Below are 15,860 nucleotides of genomic sequence, written 5' to 3'. Positions count from 1 at the left end.
TAGAAATGCTTTTTTGAAAAGTTGGTATTGAAGTAGGAGATAGATTGTTGGATGCTAGGAGTGTGAGGTTCCTTCTAATACCAAGTCTATAATCCTACAATTATGTCAGGTGAGAAGAAGGCACAAATCTATAACTGGTTGGAAATGGTAAATGAGATTGGAGAAGTTGCTGAATTTTGTTGGATAGCAAGAGTGGAATATTTCAGTAACCCAAAGTCAGATCAACAGGATACCTCTTTGAGACTCTTGGTGGAAATAAGGTTTTAGGCCAGGCCAAATACTATTTTTTCCAGGACTATTAGTTCTTGAATACACAGGGAGAGGAAATTGAATGGCCTTGTTCCCAAAGAATGAAAAAGAACTGTTTTAGAAAATATTTGAATGTGACCCACTATGAAATGATCATCACTATACTACTAGGTCCTGTATTCTTGTGGAAGAGGAAAAAAATATCATGTGGTTACTCAGTTTTTGAGAAGGAAAACATAACAAACTGTAAATGTTAGGTAAAAACTGGAAGAGCTAAAAAAAGGAAATAAGCCACAGGAAGCCTGGAGACCATTTATAAACATCTTATCGGAAGCCCAGGATGAATGTGGGCTGAGGATCAAAAATATCAGGTACCCTGGGAGGGGGTAGTGGTGGAATGAAGATCATACATGGCAAGCTGGTTAAGGCCGTGGTGGCTACCACAGGGAGGAGGTACCTTTCACAAATAAAGAACAGGTTGGCTCAAAAATGAAAGCTTGGGTGTAAACTATAAATTAGAAGATAACTTATGAGAGACTGCAAAGGTAAAAGCTTTCTTGAACCAAAGGGCAAAATGTGACTAAATTTTTTAAAATTTAGTTTCAGCAAAAGGAGGAATAATATTGGAGCCATAACAAGAAATGTTTGTACCTGGGGCAAAAATGAGACAGGCACCTTCAGTTTGGGTCAACAGGATGTTTACAGGTGATGTGGGGCACTGGTCTGTGTTAGGGAATACAGAAACCTAGGGACACTGGTATGAGGCTGCTATTAAGGAGGCTTCTGTGGGATGGGAGGGAGAAGGCAGGGCGAGAAAGGATCTTAAACTAGCACACCAAAGGCCTGCAGATGTTGTCCGCACCCTCTAAATTTGGTGCTCTGGGGACAGTTCTGGCCACCCCACCCAAATTGTGGGCCTGTCTCTAATTAGAGATTCCATGGGAACTTGGGGATGATGAGAAAAAAGGTCAACTTGGAGTTGAAAAGGAAGAAAAAATAGAGAGGAACAATATTAATTCTTCTCCTTGGTCTTTCCTGAGGGAGATATTAGACAAATAAAATCCTGACAAATATACTGGATGGTCTACAACTAACAGAAAAAATTGATGTAGCAAAATCACCAGGACCAGGACCAGATGGAACTCTACCCAATGTTGCCAAGGAGCTCAAGATGGAATTTGTTGGCCAAAGGGTATAATGCTACAAATGGCTACCATGTCTTAGAACTGGTGAACTGCCAGTGTGACTTGAACTTAGAGGAGGGCCTGGGAGTGTTTGCTTAGGAAGGTTCAGAGTAATTCGTGACAGAGAGCCATAATGGGTTTGAAATATATTTGTAAACAATAAAGGTGATAGACTAGGGGAGAAGGAGGGGAAGGAGCATTGAAGGCGCTGCTCAGTTTTCCTATCAAGAGCAGAAAGTACTGAAATGCATGAACTTCAGTGCAGAAAGATATGATATTGCCTTTCATATGGGAAACGAATATTTACTCCACCAGCATGGCATGTGCTTTGAGTAATTTTCCCAAGAGTAATTTTCTCAAGTGATAGGTTTTTATTTCTACTAAAATTCTTTACCTCAAGGCATGGAGATGAACTAAGGATCTCAAGGGCAATGGAAGTGAAGAATGGTCTATGGCAGGTCCTACCCAACTGAAAACTATTGCTGATAGTTCAAAGTCACCTGGGAAGAAGTCTCCAAAGGTATGCTCCAAGGATCTGGACTTGCTCTTGTGCTTTTTAACATTTTTATTCATGACTTGGAGAAAAGCATAGGTGACATGCTCATCAAATTTTCAGATGATACATAGATGAATACACTTAACATATTGGATGTCAGAGAATGCAAAAAAAAATCTTGATGGATAACAGCATTATGTTGAATCCAAGAAGATGGATGGAATTCACAATGGATAAATGTAAAGTTTTATACTAGGGTTCAAAAAATCAACTTCCCAGGCACAAAATGGGTGAATTTACAGTTAGACTAAAGTTTGTCCGAAGAAAGGAACTGGAGTTTATGAACTGATAGTTCAATATAAGTTAGCTGGGTGATTAGATAGCCAAAAAATAAATGCTAATAATGTGATTTGGCGCTACATAAGACAGGTATCATCACCTCCAGGAAAGTGAGTGACACTGATGAGTTGGAAAGTATCTAGAGGACAACCACAGCCTTGATTCCATGCCACCTAAGGATCAGATGAAGGACCTGGGGAGGATTAGGATAACTATCCTAGTATCTGAAGGGCTGTCATGTAGGAGAGGGATTAGGCATGTTCTGTTTGGCCCCTGAAGGCAAAACTGGGAGCAATGGGGGAAGTTGTAAAGAAGTACAACTATTCCTGACATCAGGAAAAACTGAGATGGATGATGCATTTTTTGGCCATAGCAGACCTTGAACACTTGTCAACTAAGGTTTGTGGGAGGTGTGATCTGTGCTAAGGGAGGACATCATTCACACTGATGAAACTATAGATCCTGGAAGTCTTGCTGAGGAAGGGTTGACACTGAGCCATCCCCACTCCTTTCTGTTGTAATTATCTCTGCAACCAGCATGATCTGTTTGCCACCTTGCTGCCCGAGTTAGGGGGTAGTATCTGTGGCCAAATGGCAGTAAAGCTAACAAGCTCACATGGGCATTGAAACTTTGATTGTGGCTTCATTAATATTATGTTCTAACCAGCCACAAAGGAGAAGGGAATGAAATGGGCTGAGAAGATATTATGTTTGATTCATCCCATGGGAGGGGATGGGTCAGAACTTTGAGATTAGTTACCACCATCAAAGGAGTTGGGGACTTGAAAGATATTTGTGTAAGTACAGTAGTCTCTGCTTGGCTTCCAAAGTCAAGCATTTTCACTGAACTTTGGAAGAAGCTGGGTGACGATTTCACAGTGTTTATTAATACAGTTGTGGGGTGGGAAGCAAGGCAACTGCTTTGTTATTTATTTTTATTTTAAATAAAAGGAACTTCCAGCTGTGTGACATGTGCAGCCCCAGCAAAGCTAAGGATCTAAGAGATCCTGTGTTTTTCTACAGAAGCACTAAGGCTTGTTGGATTCAACAGTTCAAGTCAACAAACATTTCCAAAGCCGCTACTATGTGCAAGGTCTTCTGCTAGGTGCTATATGAATGACTGAATTAGGTCGTGATTAGGGAGATGGACAGGGATCTATCTATCTATCTATCTATCTATCTATCTCCTAGATTGCCAGGTAGAAGGTAGAAACTCAACCAGATAAGATAGGATCTTTTGGGAAAAGTAGCAAAACCTGTTTCCTAAATAAAGAACATGAAATTTTGTTCAGGAAGAGTTGTTCCCAGGACAAGATATTCCATCACCAGTCTCCATGACTTTGCACATGCTCTCCCCCTGCCTGAAATGTACTTTCTTCCTCCTCTCCGCCTTGCAGAATTCTTAGCTTTCTTCAAAGCTTAGCTCAAGTGCCATTTCCCATAAGGGTCTGTCCTGAAGCCCTGCGCTCCTACAGCACCTTTACCTTAGAAATTACTAAATAGATATATATTTATAAAACTATATATAGTGTATATAGTTTGTATTTAATTTTCCATGTACATGTCTCTTCCCTCAATAGGATATGAGTTCATTAAAGCCAGGAATTGCTTTATCTTTGTATTGTTACCGTTTAGCACAGGGTCTGGCACATAGTAGGTATTGAGTGAATAGAGAAAGAGGTCACTGTATTTAAAGTTAGAGAATCTAGGTTTGATTCCTGGGTCTGCTGCTTGCTAACTGTGGGATATGGGGCAAATCTCTGGGCCTCAGTTTTCTCCTCTGTAAAAATTAGGAGGCTGTATGATGGCCTGTATAATGTCTATTGGGTGATTTGGTTCATCTTTGGTTAATGGAGACTTTCTAATAATAGAACATTCAATCCGAAGGATCCTTAAATAATGTGAATGACTGGCATTTAGATGGTGGGGTTTTTTTAGGTTTGCAAAGTACTGTATGCATTATCTCATTTGAACCCCACAGCAACCCTGGGAGATAGGTACTACAGATATTTTTAAGACCTTCTGTCTTAGTATCAATTCTGACAGAAGAGCAAAAAGGACTAGGCTGTAGGAGTTAAGTGACTTGCCCAAGGTCACACAGCCAGATTTGAACCCAGGTCCTCCTGACTCTGGACCTGATGCTCTATAGACTGTGCTACCTGGCTTACTCCAGAGAGTCTTAACTTTGGTTCACAGAGGAAGAAACCAAGGCTCAGCTAGTTATGTTAAAACTTGGCCAAGGCCACACAGCTAGAACTGGGCTTTCGACCCAAGTTTTCTTTTTAGCCAGCATCCTCCCTATTATGCTCTATTATCTTGTAGAGGCAAAGCAGTACTATCCTCTCAATCTCAGACTTTGAAATTCTCAACATTAACTTCCATCTCCAATCCTCAGCCAGGGAGTTAACTATCACTGCAGTGCTTACACTGTCTAAGTAGGTAATTCAAGTACCACAATGCTCATATGACCTAACCAGCAATACTGCTCAGTTATCTCCTTGGAAAATGAGAGTGTTGCCTTACCTAAGATCATGATAGGAGTAAGCTTGTAGGAATGAAATGAACTGATTGACATAAGCCAGAAACAGTGTGGTGCAATAGAGTTAAAGCTTGGCTTGAGATTCAGGAGCTCTAGGTTTTAGTCTGATCTCTGCCTCAAGATAGCTAAGTGACCTTGAGCAAGTCATTATTCATCTCTGGGCCTGAATTTTGCTTCCTGTAAATCGGAAGAGATTGGACCTGATTTTTGCTTTTTTGTCATGGTGCGGTTGCTTGCAAAAACTCCATTTAGAGTTCTTGCATTTAGTAGAGACCGAAGGGAAAAAAATTTTCTACTATAAGCAAACTGTAATATCTAACAATTAGGGTAAAGGCAGGGAATGATTATTTGGCCTCCAATTAAGTGATAACTGAAACAAAGTCTGGTGCCATGTTCATGTGTTTGATTCAGATACTAGGATCACAAATCTAAAACAGAAAGATCTCATTTTACAGAAGAGGAAATGGAGGCCCACAGAAGAGGAAATGGAGGCCCACAGAAGAAAAAACGACTTGTCCAAGGTTATATTCAGATAGTCTAGGGCAGAGGCAGGATTTGAACCCAGGTTCTCTCAGTTTAAACCTAGGGTTCTTTCTCCTGTTCCCTGTTTCACAGAGATATAGTACTTATAAGATTTTCTTTAATTTAAGGGGGGGAAAGCGGATTTTTAAAAATCCAAAGGCCTAAAAATAGCTGCATTGTTCCCAACTATCACACCCCACCCACTAGATTTCCGGTTTCATAGTCCCTATAGTCCTGAAGGGCTACATGGCCTTCTTGGCTCATCTTGAAAAATGCCCAAATAAATTTTGAGCCTGGTTTATAAAGAATCCATTGGGGGGAAATGAGATGAAAAGGAGGGGAAAAAAGAGCAAAAGAAAGGGTCCCAGTCTCTGCCCTGATGACTCAGACCCAGATGAAGTCTATGAGTCAAGTGGAGTCAGTGATTGTAATTCCTTGAATTGGGAATTCCACAACTTGGCTTCCAGAATATGGACTGGGAAGAGCACCAAGCAGAATCCTTGAGCTGGCACATCCCAAGGTAAACCCAAATATTTCAGTCAGCAAAATTCTTCCTTAAGGTCCTAGTTCAGTTCACTCATGCAGTAGAACCCGAATCTCTGAATCAACAGCACCCCAGAGGGAAATCAAAAGGACAGGTACAGGTATAGGCCATGCTAGATTTCTAAATCCAAAAATCTTTTCTTTTTTTTAACGGCCCTATAACAAATCCCCAGAGGGACCACACCCCAAGTAAGAGTTCCTGCTTCCAAGCTTTCTAAATTGTGAAATTCAAGCCTACAGAAGCCTGCCTGAGTTCTGTGGAGGAGTTACAGTATGTGCACTGTTGACCCACTTGGGCTCTGGGAGCTGCCATGATACTTCCCATGGTGCTTAGTCAGTGGAACAGAATTGGACTCTCAAACTCCAAAGCTTTTGGGTGACCGATCTGAGAAGCTGTCTCCCTCAAACTGATAACCACACCCTCCCTCTTCTCTCATTTAAGCAAGGGGAACAAAAGGCACCAGAGTTGGAGGTTTATGTCAGCAAATGCCAGTTCACACCAGGTATATGCAGGGAATTGACCTGCCAGCTGCAGCACTGGGACCGAGTAGGTGTGATACTATTGTTCAGTCACATTGGACTGCACTTCTTTTGAAGCCAGTGCTCCAATTAAGCTGACAGTCCCTTTATCAAGGGACTCATTTCTGGCAAATTGAATTGAACTTTGCAAAAATCTCTGTATCAAGCACCTCTGGGTTTGATTGGGGATCCACAGTAACTGAGGAAATTAATCACCTATCAGTTTAGCACATTGTGATGGCTTCCATTAAAGCAGCAGCAAGGTGGAGAAGTCATTCTCAATGATTCTCTAGGATCATATCAGTAATATTTTGGAGCATGACTGCGTACTGGGCAATCCAATATGCTGGGCTGCCACTCAGTTACTCCCTTTCAGCTTCAATCCCCTCCCCCAATCCAAATGCCAATGACGGAAATGGGGTGGGGGAGGGAACTGGGAGGTTGAAAAACTTCATGGATCAACATCTTCCTCCTCCCCCTCTTGGACCTCATGGATTGTACAAAATGTTTTCACATACACTTCCTTTTTGAAGCTTGGCAATAGCTCTTGGTGGCAGGTGGCACAAATATTATGATTATGATTAGTAAGAGTGGGTAGCTTAGTACAGTAGGAGTCCTGAATTTGAAATCAGCAAATGGGTTCAAATCCCAGCTCTGACACTCTCTGTGTAACTTTGCATAAGTTGCTCACCCTCTCTGGACCCCAGTTTCCTTATCTGTACAAAGGAGGGGGCTAGACTAGATCACAGTAGCTGTTTTGCAAAGTGTTTTATGCACATTATTTCATTTCATCCTCACCTTGACCTGTGAGGGAAGTTTGATTATTGTCTCCATTTTACAGATGAGCAAGTGAAGTCTCAGAGGGAATAACTGATTTGCTTAGGGTCCCACAGCTCCTAAGTGGCAGAGGTAAAATTTGAACCGAGCTCTTCCTGATTCCAAGGCCAATATTTATTTACTACCCCATGCTGAGCTTCCTTGTAGCTCCAAGTCTCTAACCCTATAATTCCCATTTTAACAGATAAGGGATGCCAGGCTCAAAGATGTGGTATGACCTAAGGGCAAATAGCATGGCCACAAAGCTAGAAGAGGTAGAACAGGGATGTAAACCAAGAACTCCCAAATTAGAACTCTGCTCACTATGTCATGGCTGCCTCATCTGGCAGGAATGGCAGCTCCAAGGACTGAATCTTTTCTGTTATCAATTTCATATGGGACTCTGGGACCTTCTACTTTTCTGCAACACATCCCACAAGTAGCCATCCAGCCCTTGCCTGGCAGGGAGAAGCTGCCACCTCCCAAGGCGGCTCATTCTACTTTGGGCCAGCTTTCTCATGTTTAAGGAAGAGTTTCCTTCCAGGGAGGTGAAATCTCCTCTGTAATTTCTAATGATTGTCTTCAGTTTGCCTTCAAGGGCAAAGGAGAATAAGGTTGATTTGTCTTTTTCATGACAAACCTTCAGCCCTTCCTGATTGCTCTCATGTCCCCCTTGGTCTTTTCCCCTTCAGGATAAACATTCTCAGTTTCTTAAAGTGGGGCATATTCTCAAGGCCTTAGCCTGGTCATTCTCCTCTGGGCGCTCTCTAATTTATCAATGCCCTTCTTGAAATGAGGTACCCAGAAGTGAGCACAGTGCTCCAGGTGTTTAAACCTCATTAAACCAGAAGAAGAGTCAAGCAGGAGCAGCACTTTCTTAGTCTCAGATACTTTGTCTCTTCCTAAAATGCAAAAAGATTTGCTTGCTGCTTTTTTTACCTGTTTGACCCTTGGTGAGCTCAGAGTACTAACATGGGAACTGTGATCCATTCAGGTTCTTATGAAGTTGAGTTTTTGAACCCAAGTGTAACACTTGACGTTTTTCCATCTTATGAGTTCAGTCCCAGTTTTTCTAGTTGGGCAAGATTTTTTTCATTCTGTGATTCTCATTCAGTGTATAAACTCTCTATCAGTTTTATGCCATCTGTAAATTTTACAAATATGCTATATATCTCTTTAGCTAAGTTACCGATTACCAAAAATAAAGGTTAAACAGTAGAGCACCTGACAGGTGAGTGAACATCCCCTACTTCTTGTCCTTAGAGGGTACTGTCTGGTTGAGAACCTTTCACGTAAGACTACTGACGTGTGTGAGACCAAAGAAGTATTAGTCTTGGCCTCACTTTTCTTTATCTGTAAAATAAGGGAAGAATGACTTAAACAAACATCTGAGATAGGGGCTCAAAGGTTAGAGAAATTACTACCTCCATTTCCTTTGGGACTCATCACCATGTATGGATCTCACTTTTCAATGAGTTCATCATGGAGACAAGGCTGAAATGGGCAATTATAAAATCAGGAGGAGGAGGGTTAGGAAAGCACTAATGCGTCTTCATTCTCCTCCAACATTCTCCAGGTTCTAAGAGGCTCCAGATTACATGGGTCTCACCAAATTTATCCTGCCACTGGCTTAAAGGAAGTTGGGCAGCTGGAATTAGAATGAGACACCTCTAAGCTAAACTGGAGACGTGGGAGAAGTGTGGTTGAAAGTGGAGGGAAGCAGTCCTCAGCCCTCCCTAGAAGGTCTAAAAAAACATGTGGCAGCATTATTATTTCAAGGCACAAAAATCTGGGTAGTTCTCAACAGTCTTTTTCTTAAGTCTCATGCACTTGGGAAAATTGAACAGTTATAGGACAATTATTTTTTATGGAAAGTGTCTCTGTGAAATCTCTAGCTCATTGCATGTTGAACTTGAGTCTTGTGAATTTCTGCAAAAAAGAATCTCTGGTTGGGATCTATAACACTCCAAAGGAGTCAGGAAATTTGCTCTAACAGTTTCGAATAGGTCTCAAGAGCCCGCCTCTGGGAAGTCGGGGAGAGAAGAGCAAGCACTGGGTTAGAAGTCAGCTCTAGGCTGGGTTTGACACATTAAGGATTCTGGCAAATTTCACTCCTGGTGAAATGGAGAGGTTGGAGAACAGTTCTGTGTGTCTCCATAGCCATTCTTCATGTGAAAACCTCTGGATCAAGTGAAATCATGTGAAGAAAGTGCTTTATGAACCTTAAGTTACAAAATCAATTGCAAGCTCAATTGCAAGCACAATTATTAAAGGTTCTCCAGTTCCCAGTGATTCCCACCTTCTTTTGTCTTCCCAAATCATTTTTTTACTTTTTTGCATGTGTCATGAGCCCCTCAGACTGCAATTATCTCTTTGGCTATGATGGAGACTCCATCTCAGAATAATAGTTTCAAAAGCATAAAATCAGCTACATAAGGATTGCTAAGGAAATCTACTGAAATCTGCCTGTGGCCCCTTTGGGTATTGTGGATCCCAGGGTAGGAATGCCTGTCTTAAAGCATTTGGAGTCTCTACCATCCTCTTGCCTCCACAGAGCCCACCATTTGGTGGCTCATGGTGGCCATGGGTTCTTATAGTTTGCGCTAGGCAAACCAAGTTATGACTGGCCTCACCAAGTGGGCTGGGCTTGGTGACAGACTCTACATCTGTTTTCCAAAGACCCACCTGCATAAAGATGAAGAGGTATGTACACATGTATATGGAAATTAATTCATACATGGAGTATCAATCACATATGTTTCCAGATAAGGAGGATGGTTTTGCATCACAGGGGCAAGCTGGGTTTGACACATTAAGGATGTGTTCATTTCATTATCTATGGGGCTTCTGAAACCTCTAAGAGCAATGCCAAACTTCACAGAGATGTTTTTGTGACTTACAATTGGTTGGAGTTGAGCGCCTGGGAGCATGAACTGCATCTGCTGTGCAAACATAGCAGCAGCGGTCTTTTGCTGGATCAGGTTGTTACGTCCGTTGATTTCAAGCTGGGTCTTCAGGTGGGGAGGAGGATGAAGATATTTGCAGTTCTCACGAGTGCAGCGGCCCTGAAAGCAAAAAGATGAAACTTGTAGATACCATTGTTTTGGATTTGGGGGCAAGTGGTTTATAGATATGAACCTGACACACAAAAAGAAATTGTAAGGAAAATCTTAAAGCTAGAATGTTAATTAATAAGGTCCAATAAGGATTTGAATAATAATTATCCCATCGCTTTTGTAGGTTCAAAACATAAAACAGTTGTCTCAGTTAAGTAAAACTCAAAGGCTGAGGTTGTATATGCAATTAATCCATGGAGTCACGTGAATGCACTGTGTGTGCCAGTGCACAAATATACTTTTTTTAAAAAACAAAAACCCTTACCTTCCTTCTTAGAATCAATACTGGAATTCCAATACATACCAGAATTCCAAAATCATGGCAAGAACTGAGGCCCTTAAATATGCTTTGGCTCTAGTTCTCTTGATGTCTGAGGTATTTATATATATATCAAATATATCTGATATATATATATCATATATATATCAAATCTGGTGGATTTGACTTGAAGTGTTGGGCATTGATGTTTATATACAAAAGTATATTTGTGGTGGATTGAGAACCAGGCCAGGAGGTCCTGGGTTCAAATATGGCTTTAGACTCTTCTTAGCTATATGATCCTGGGCAAGTCACTTAACCTCCATTGCCTTGCCCTTACCACTCATCTGTCTTTGGGTAAGTCTCCTTTCTGAACTGAGATGCTATGATATAATGGAAGAATGAGTTTGATCCTTTAATATATTTCATAGGCTCACAAGATCTGGAAAGGGCTTTAGAGACTGTCTAGTCTAACCCCCCTCAGTTGAGATGGAGCAGGTAGGCCCTAGGAAGGCTGTAACTTGCCCAAGTTCATATGGGTAGTGACAGGTGAGATCTGAGCCCAGAACCTCTCCAAATCCAGTTCTTTTCCCATTTTATTAAGATCTTCATTTCATAGGGCAACTGGGTGGCAGAGTAGATAGAGTGCTAGGCCTAGAGTCAGGGAGACCTTGGGTTCAAATCTGACCTCATACACTTTCTAGCTCTCTGACCCCATGCAAGTCACTTAATCCCATTTGTCTAGCTCTTACCCTTCTGTCTTAGGGTTATTAAAAAAAATCTTGTTTTCAAAACTGCAGTTTCTACCTTCCCGCCGCATTGAGGGGAGTTTTCCAGACAAAAGGGCTCCTACTACAACTGACCACTTTCAGAAAAGCTTCTTCTATATGGAAATATGTGCTTGTATGAAAGGGATCCAGGGCCCAAAGGTGACTATACTCTTTGCACATGACCATGTATGACATTTTGTAAAATCAGTACTCCTGAGAAGATACCATCTGATTTATTGGAGGAAACCAAACCTCATTTCAAATCCATCAGGAAAGCATGGGGTAGAAGCCTCTGGCAAAAGAATATGGGCTACAGGGTACTAATTGATTAGTCTGGAACATCAGTATTTTCAATATACTGTGTTTGCTCAAAGCAGGGTACACCTGTGTTTGCCTTCTCTGTGGTGTTGGCTCCAAAATTTGAGGCCCTTCACTGTAGACTTCCCAGGGGTCTGTACGCCAAGCCTGCCAAGCACAGCGGGCACCTTGCCAAAATCCTGAGGCTGGGGCTCTCAGTCTGAATGATGAGATGACTCCCAGTCAGGGTGTGGGGATGTTTGCTGTCTGTCACTGGACCTCAAGCTGTTTATCAAAAGCAAACATGAAGGTCTGTTTTGGGTTGCACTGAGGAGCACTACATGATCTAGTGATTTGAGTCTTCAGAGAACATAAATACTTAAGCTCAGCTCTGGTTCAAACTGGTTTACAGGTGTTTGTTTGGATTGCTTTCTTTTTTTAAAACTTGGGTTCCCTTTGTAGGAAAAGCTTTCCTGCTTTGGTTTGCTTTAGGAATTAGGAACTAGTTCCTAATACTTACAAAGTCAGGGTCAATGCATACTTTCCAAGTTCAGGGGTGCTAAGGCAAGATCAGCACTTTACATACATTTTTTACATTGGAACTTCACAATCTTGTTAAACTCCCATTTGACAGAGCAAGAAACTGAGCTCTATCCACGATCCCATACTGCCTTTCAGTTATTCCTAGAGAACGGTCTACAGTGCATAGAAAGAAGTTAAATGGAAGACGAAGGTCTAAATAATAATAAAACTGGTTTAATAAAATGTTTTCAAGTTATCAAAGTGCTTTCCTTCCTCTGGCTCATTTGAGCTTCATAAGATCCTTTAGAGGTAGGTGCTATGGGTATTATTATCATTCTCGTTTTAAAGATGAGGAAACTGAGGCTTAGAGAGGCTAAGCAACTTGCCCAGAGTCACAGAGTTCCAGAAGCAGGATTGGAACCTTCCTGACTCTCAGACCAATTTGCTACGCATTAGGTCCTGTTGCCTACTTGTTGAATAACTGACATAAACTGTAGACAGTATGGGTGATAAGAACCCTAGGGTTGAGTCATAGCTCTTTGCAGCCTGGGATAAGTCACTTTCCTTTTCTAGATCTCAGTCTCTTCCTCTGTAAAAAGGAGAGGTTGGACTAGACAATCTCAAAATTTGCTTCTAGTCCTACCTTTGATGGCCTTAGATCAAGTGGCCACCCTGAAAGTGGTCCTGGCCAGATACTCCACAGAGGAGGAGAGAAGGCCATTTGGACTCTGAGCCTCTTCCCTGTCTTCCTGTCACCACCCTTCCTTTACCCCCAGCAGCTATAGAAGAAATATTCATTATTTACAACAGAGTCATTGGACATTTGCGCAGGATGGGGATCAGTCCAACTCTTTCATCTTATGGCTGAGCCAACAGAGGCCAGGAGAGGAGCAAGAGACTTGCTTAAAGCCAGGCAGTTAGCCAGGAGCAAAGCTGAGACTTGAACTCGGTACCAGTCTCAGGCTTATTTCCTGAGCCCTGCCTATAACCTTCTTGTGCTAACTCAGCATATGATAGAGGAGACTGGCTGCCAAGGCCCAAAGCTGAGACTCAAAACTAGGTCTTTGCAGTCCCCGATCAGGTCCCACATTGCCTTGGAGAATGCACCTGCAGTAGGTTTGTCCCATTAAATCATCTCCCTTAGCATGTCATCTGGTCATTATTTAAAGCATTAATAACATTTCACTAAGAACAAAGTCCATCCTTCCAAGATTTGTTTTTTATAACTCTCCATATAGTACAAAAGCAGCTGTAGCATCTGAGTATGAGGTTAAATATGAGATCATTTGGGCAGAGCTGGTTCTTTTGTTTTTATAAAACTGAGCAGAGCTTCAAGCAGTGAGGGGAATTAAAGGGCAATCCATTGTTTTCCAAGGGGGTTGCTCTTTGTTCCTCCCATAACTAGTTCTGAGACAACTGAAGAAACTGAGGAAGCCAAGGAATAACTCCTTGCTCTGACAACCTGAGGTCTAAGCGACCTGGCCAGAAAGAACTTCTTACCCATAGGAGCTACCTAATTGGTCTTCTTGCTTCTAGGCTCTCCTCTTTTCAAGTCTCCTTGGAAAAATAGAGTCAAAATTAGTTTCCTAACTGACCATGCTCCTTTCCAGCTCAAGAAACTTCAATGGCTCCCCACTGCTTCAAAGATAAAATATAGACTGATTTGCTGGGCATTTAAAGCCATCACAATCTGGCTCTAACTCATCTCTACATACTCATTTCAGACTGTTTCCCTTCTGACACTTTGTTCCAGCAAAACTAAACTATTTGCCTCCCACAACATGGAACATCCAATCTTTTGCCTCAGTACCTTTATAGTCCCTCATTCCTGAAATGCACTTCTTTCTCACCCCTGCCCCTTAAAGTCGTTTGCTAGGTCTCCTAGAAACTATGAACTTCATCTAGGTTCATCTATACAAGAGGTATTGGAGGCAGGAACCAAAGAGGGCAGAGGCATGCCTAATAAGGGCAAGACATTTTGATTGTGATGGTGAGAAGGAGCTGCAGAAAGAGATGAATAAGACACAGTTACCACCATCAACGAGCCTATGGCATGTAGTATGGGAAGTAAAACATGTATACAAAAAGCTATAACTTAGAATAATTGGAGCTGTATTAGGGACAGATGAGGCTAGAAGAAAAGACAAAACTCCTCCTAATATGGTATATGAGCAGACTAACCTCATTTCCTAGCCTGCTAGATCAGAGGAATTCGGTAAATATAGTCCCCTTAGATTTCAGGAAAGCATTTTGGACCAAATCCTTCATGGTATCCTGTAGCTCAGGTATAGCATTCTGAGCTAAGCAGTAGTACATTTAAGAGGACTTAGAAATGGTTGAATAAGAACAGTTACAAGTGGCTGGATGCCAGCTTTGAAAAGTACGTCTGTAGTGGAGTGGTTTAGGGATCTGTTTTCAGATCTGTGCTGTTCACTCTTTTCATCAGTGACTTCAATGAAAGCACTGTGGCATGCTTCTCAAATGTATAGAAGTCAAAAAGCTTGGAAGGATAAGTGATGTTGGTTGGCAACACAAGAATCTCAAAGACTTCAACAGGCTACATTGGCCCAATCTAATAATCTAATAAGGGGCAAATGGAAAGTTCTACTTGGGTTCAGAAAATCAGCTTCTCAAATACAGGATGAGGCATGGCTAGACAAAAGTTCCCATGAAAAAATATGGAGGTCTTGGTGGAATCAATATGAGTCCATCCAGTGATGTGCAAATCAAAAAAGCAAACCGTATTCTAGGCTGAATTGTAAAAAGCACAATGTTGCGTATGCATGGAGGAATAGTTGTGCTATATTCTGCCATGGTCTGGCCAGATCCTATGTACTGGATTTAGTTTTGAACACCAAATTTTAGGCAAGATGGAAACAAGTTGATGCATGCCCAGAAGAGAGTGACCAAAATAATGAGTGGGCTGGAAACTGATAGAAAGAGGGATGGCTAGGAGAAGATGTAGAGGGGTCTTCAAGTGTTTGAGGGATTACTGGATGGAAGAGGTGTCAGACTTGTTTATTTTGGCCCCAGAGAGCAGAACTAGGAGCAAAGGAGTGGATTTAGGCTGGATGTTAAGAATTTGGGAACACAAAAGATATATAACAGTCTATAACTGTCTGGTCCACAGAACTGGAAGGAATATCAATGAGGAAAAGTATGATCATAAATGCTGGGGGGCCAGGGAAAAGAGAGGGCTTGTCTGGGTACCCTGCTGGTACTCACAAAAGGCCCCAAAGCCCTAAAGGCAGGCCTATGGCAAGTTGGGTTGATCATCAGGATAAGATCCATGGGAGAACATGGAAAAGAAGTGGCAAAGATGAGAGGCTTGGATGGGTTGCAATCCTCACCAGGGGAAGGAAGAGAATGCTGTTCCATTGAAGTCCTGAAGCATTAACCCAACTGGAAGCCTGTTGCTAAGATTTTGGCAGATTAAGAGCAACAAACTTTGCTCAAATTCCCCAACTCTCCCCACAGCAGAACAGCATGGATGCTTGCAGATGTCAAACTTTACTTGTTGTTTTTCTCTTCATGCCTGGCATGAGATGAAGGTATCTAGGGATCTTGGGAAAACGTGTGCTCAAACTACCCAAATCCACTTTGGAGTTTCAGTACTCATTTAGAGAAAAAAAGCCTGTGGACGACTGGCTGTGGGTTTATCGCCCATGAATCTCCAACCTCCTGGAACC

General features: G+C 41.9%; 1 protein-coding gene across 26 annotated transcripts in view; it reads right to left on the bottom strand.

The window, feature by feature from the left end:
* The window catches only part of MBNL3 (muscleblind like splicing regulator 3), a 227,480-nt gene that overhangs the window by 72,801 nt on the left and 138,819 nt on the right, over nt 1–15,860 (bottom strand). For 16 of the 26 annotated variants that reach the window (XR_008914406.1, XR_001625454.2, XR_001625455.2 and 13 more), the window contains 2 exons: nt 10,108–10,272; nt 8,432–8,560 (listed from right to left, as the gene is read on the bottom strand). Coding sequence is in view for 21 of the 26 variants with exons in the window: in XM_007507188.3 (XP_007507250.1) it covers nt 8,432–8,560; nt 10,108–10,272 (294 nt within the window). In the remaining 5 variants the exon portion in view is untranslated. The remainder of the gene's footprint in view (nt 1–8,431; nt 8,561–10,107; nt 10,273–15,860) is intronic. The other 10 variants (XR_001625456.2, XM_056808804.1, XM_056808808.1 and 7 more) reach the window with 1 other exon arrangement.

This window comes from Monodelphis domestica, chromosome X (assembly GCF_027887165.1).
Source record: "Monodelphis domestica isolate mMonDom1 chromosome X, mMonDom1.pri, whole genome shotgun sequence".
In the NCBI taxonomy this organism is placed as follows: domain Eukaryota; kingdom Metazoa; phylum Chordata; class Mammalia; order Didelphimorphia; family Didelphidae; genus Monodelphis; species Monodelphis domestica.
This window is presented reverse-complemented; position numbering and strand designations above follow the sequence as displayed.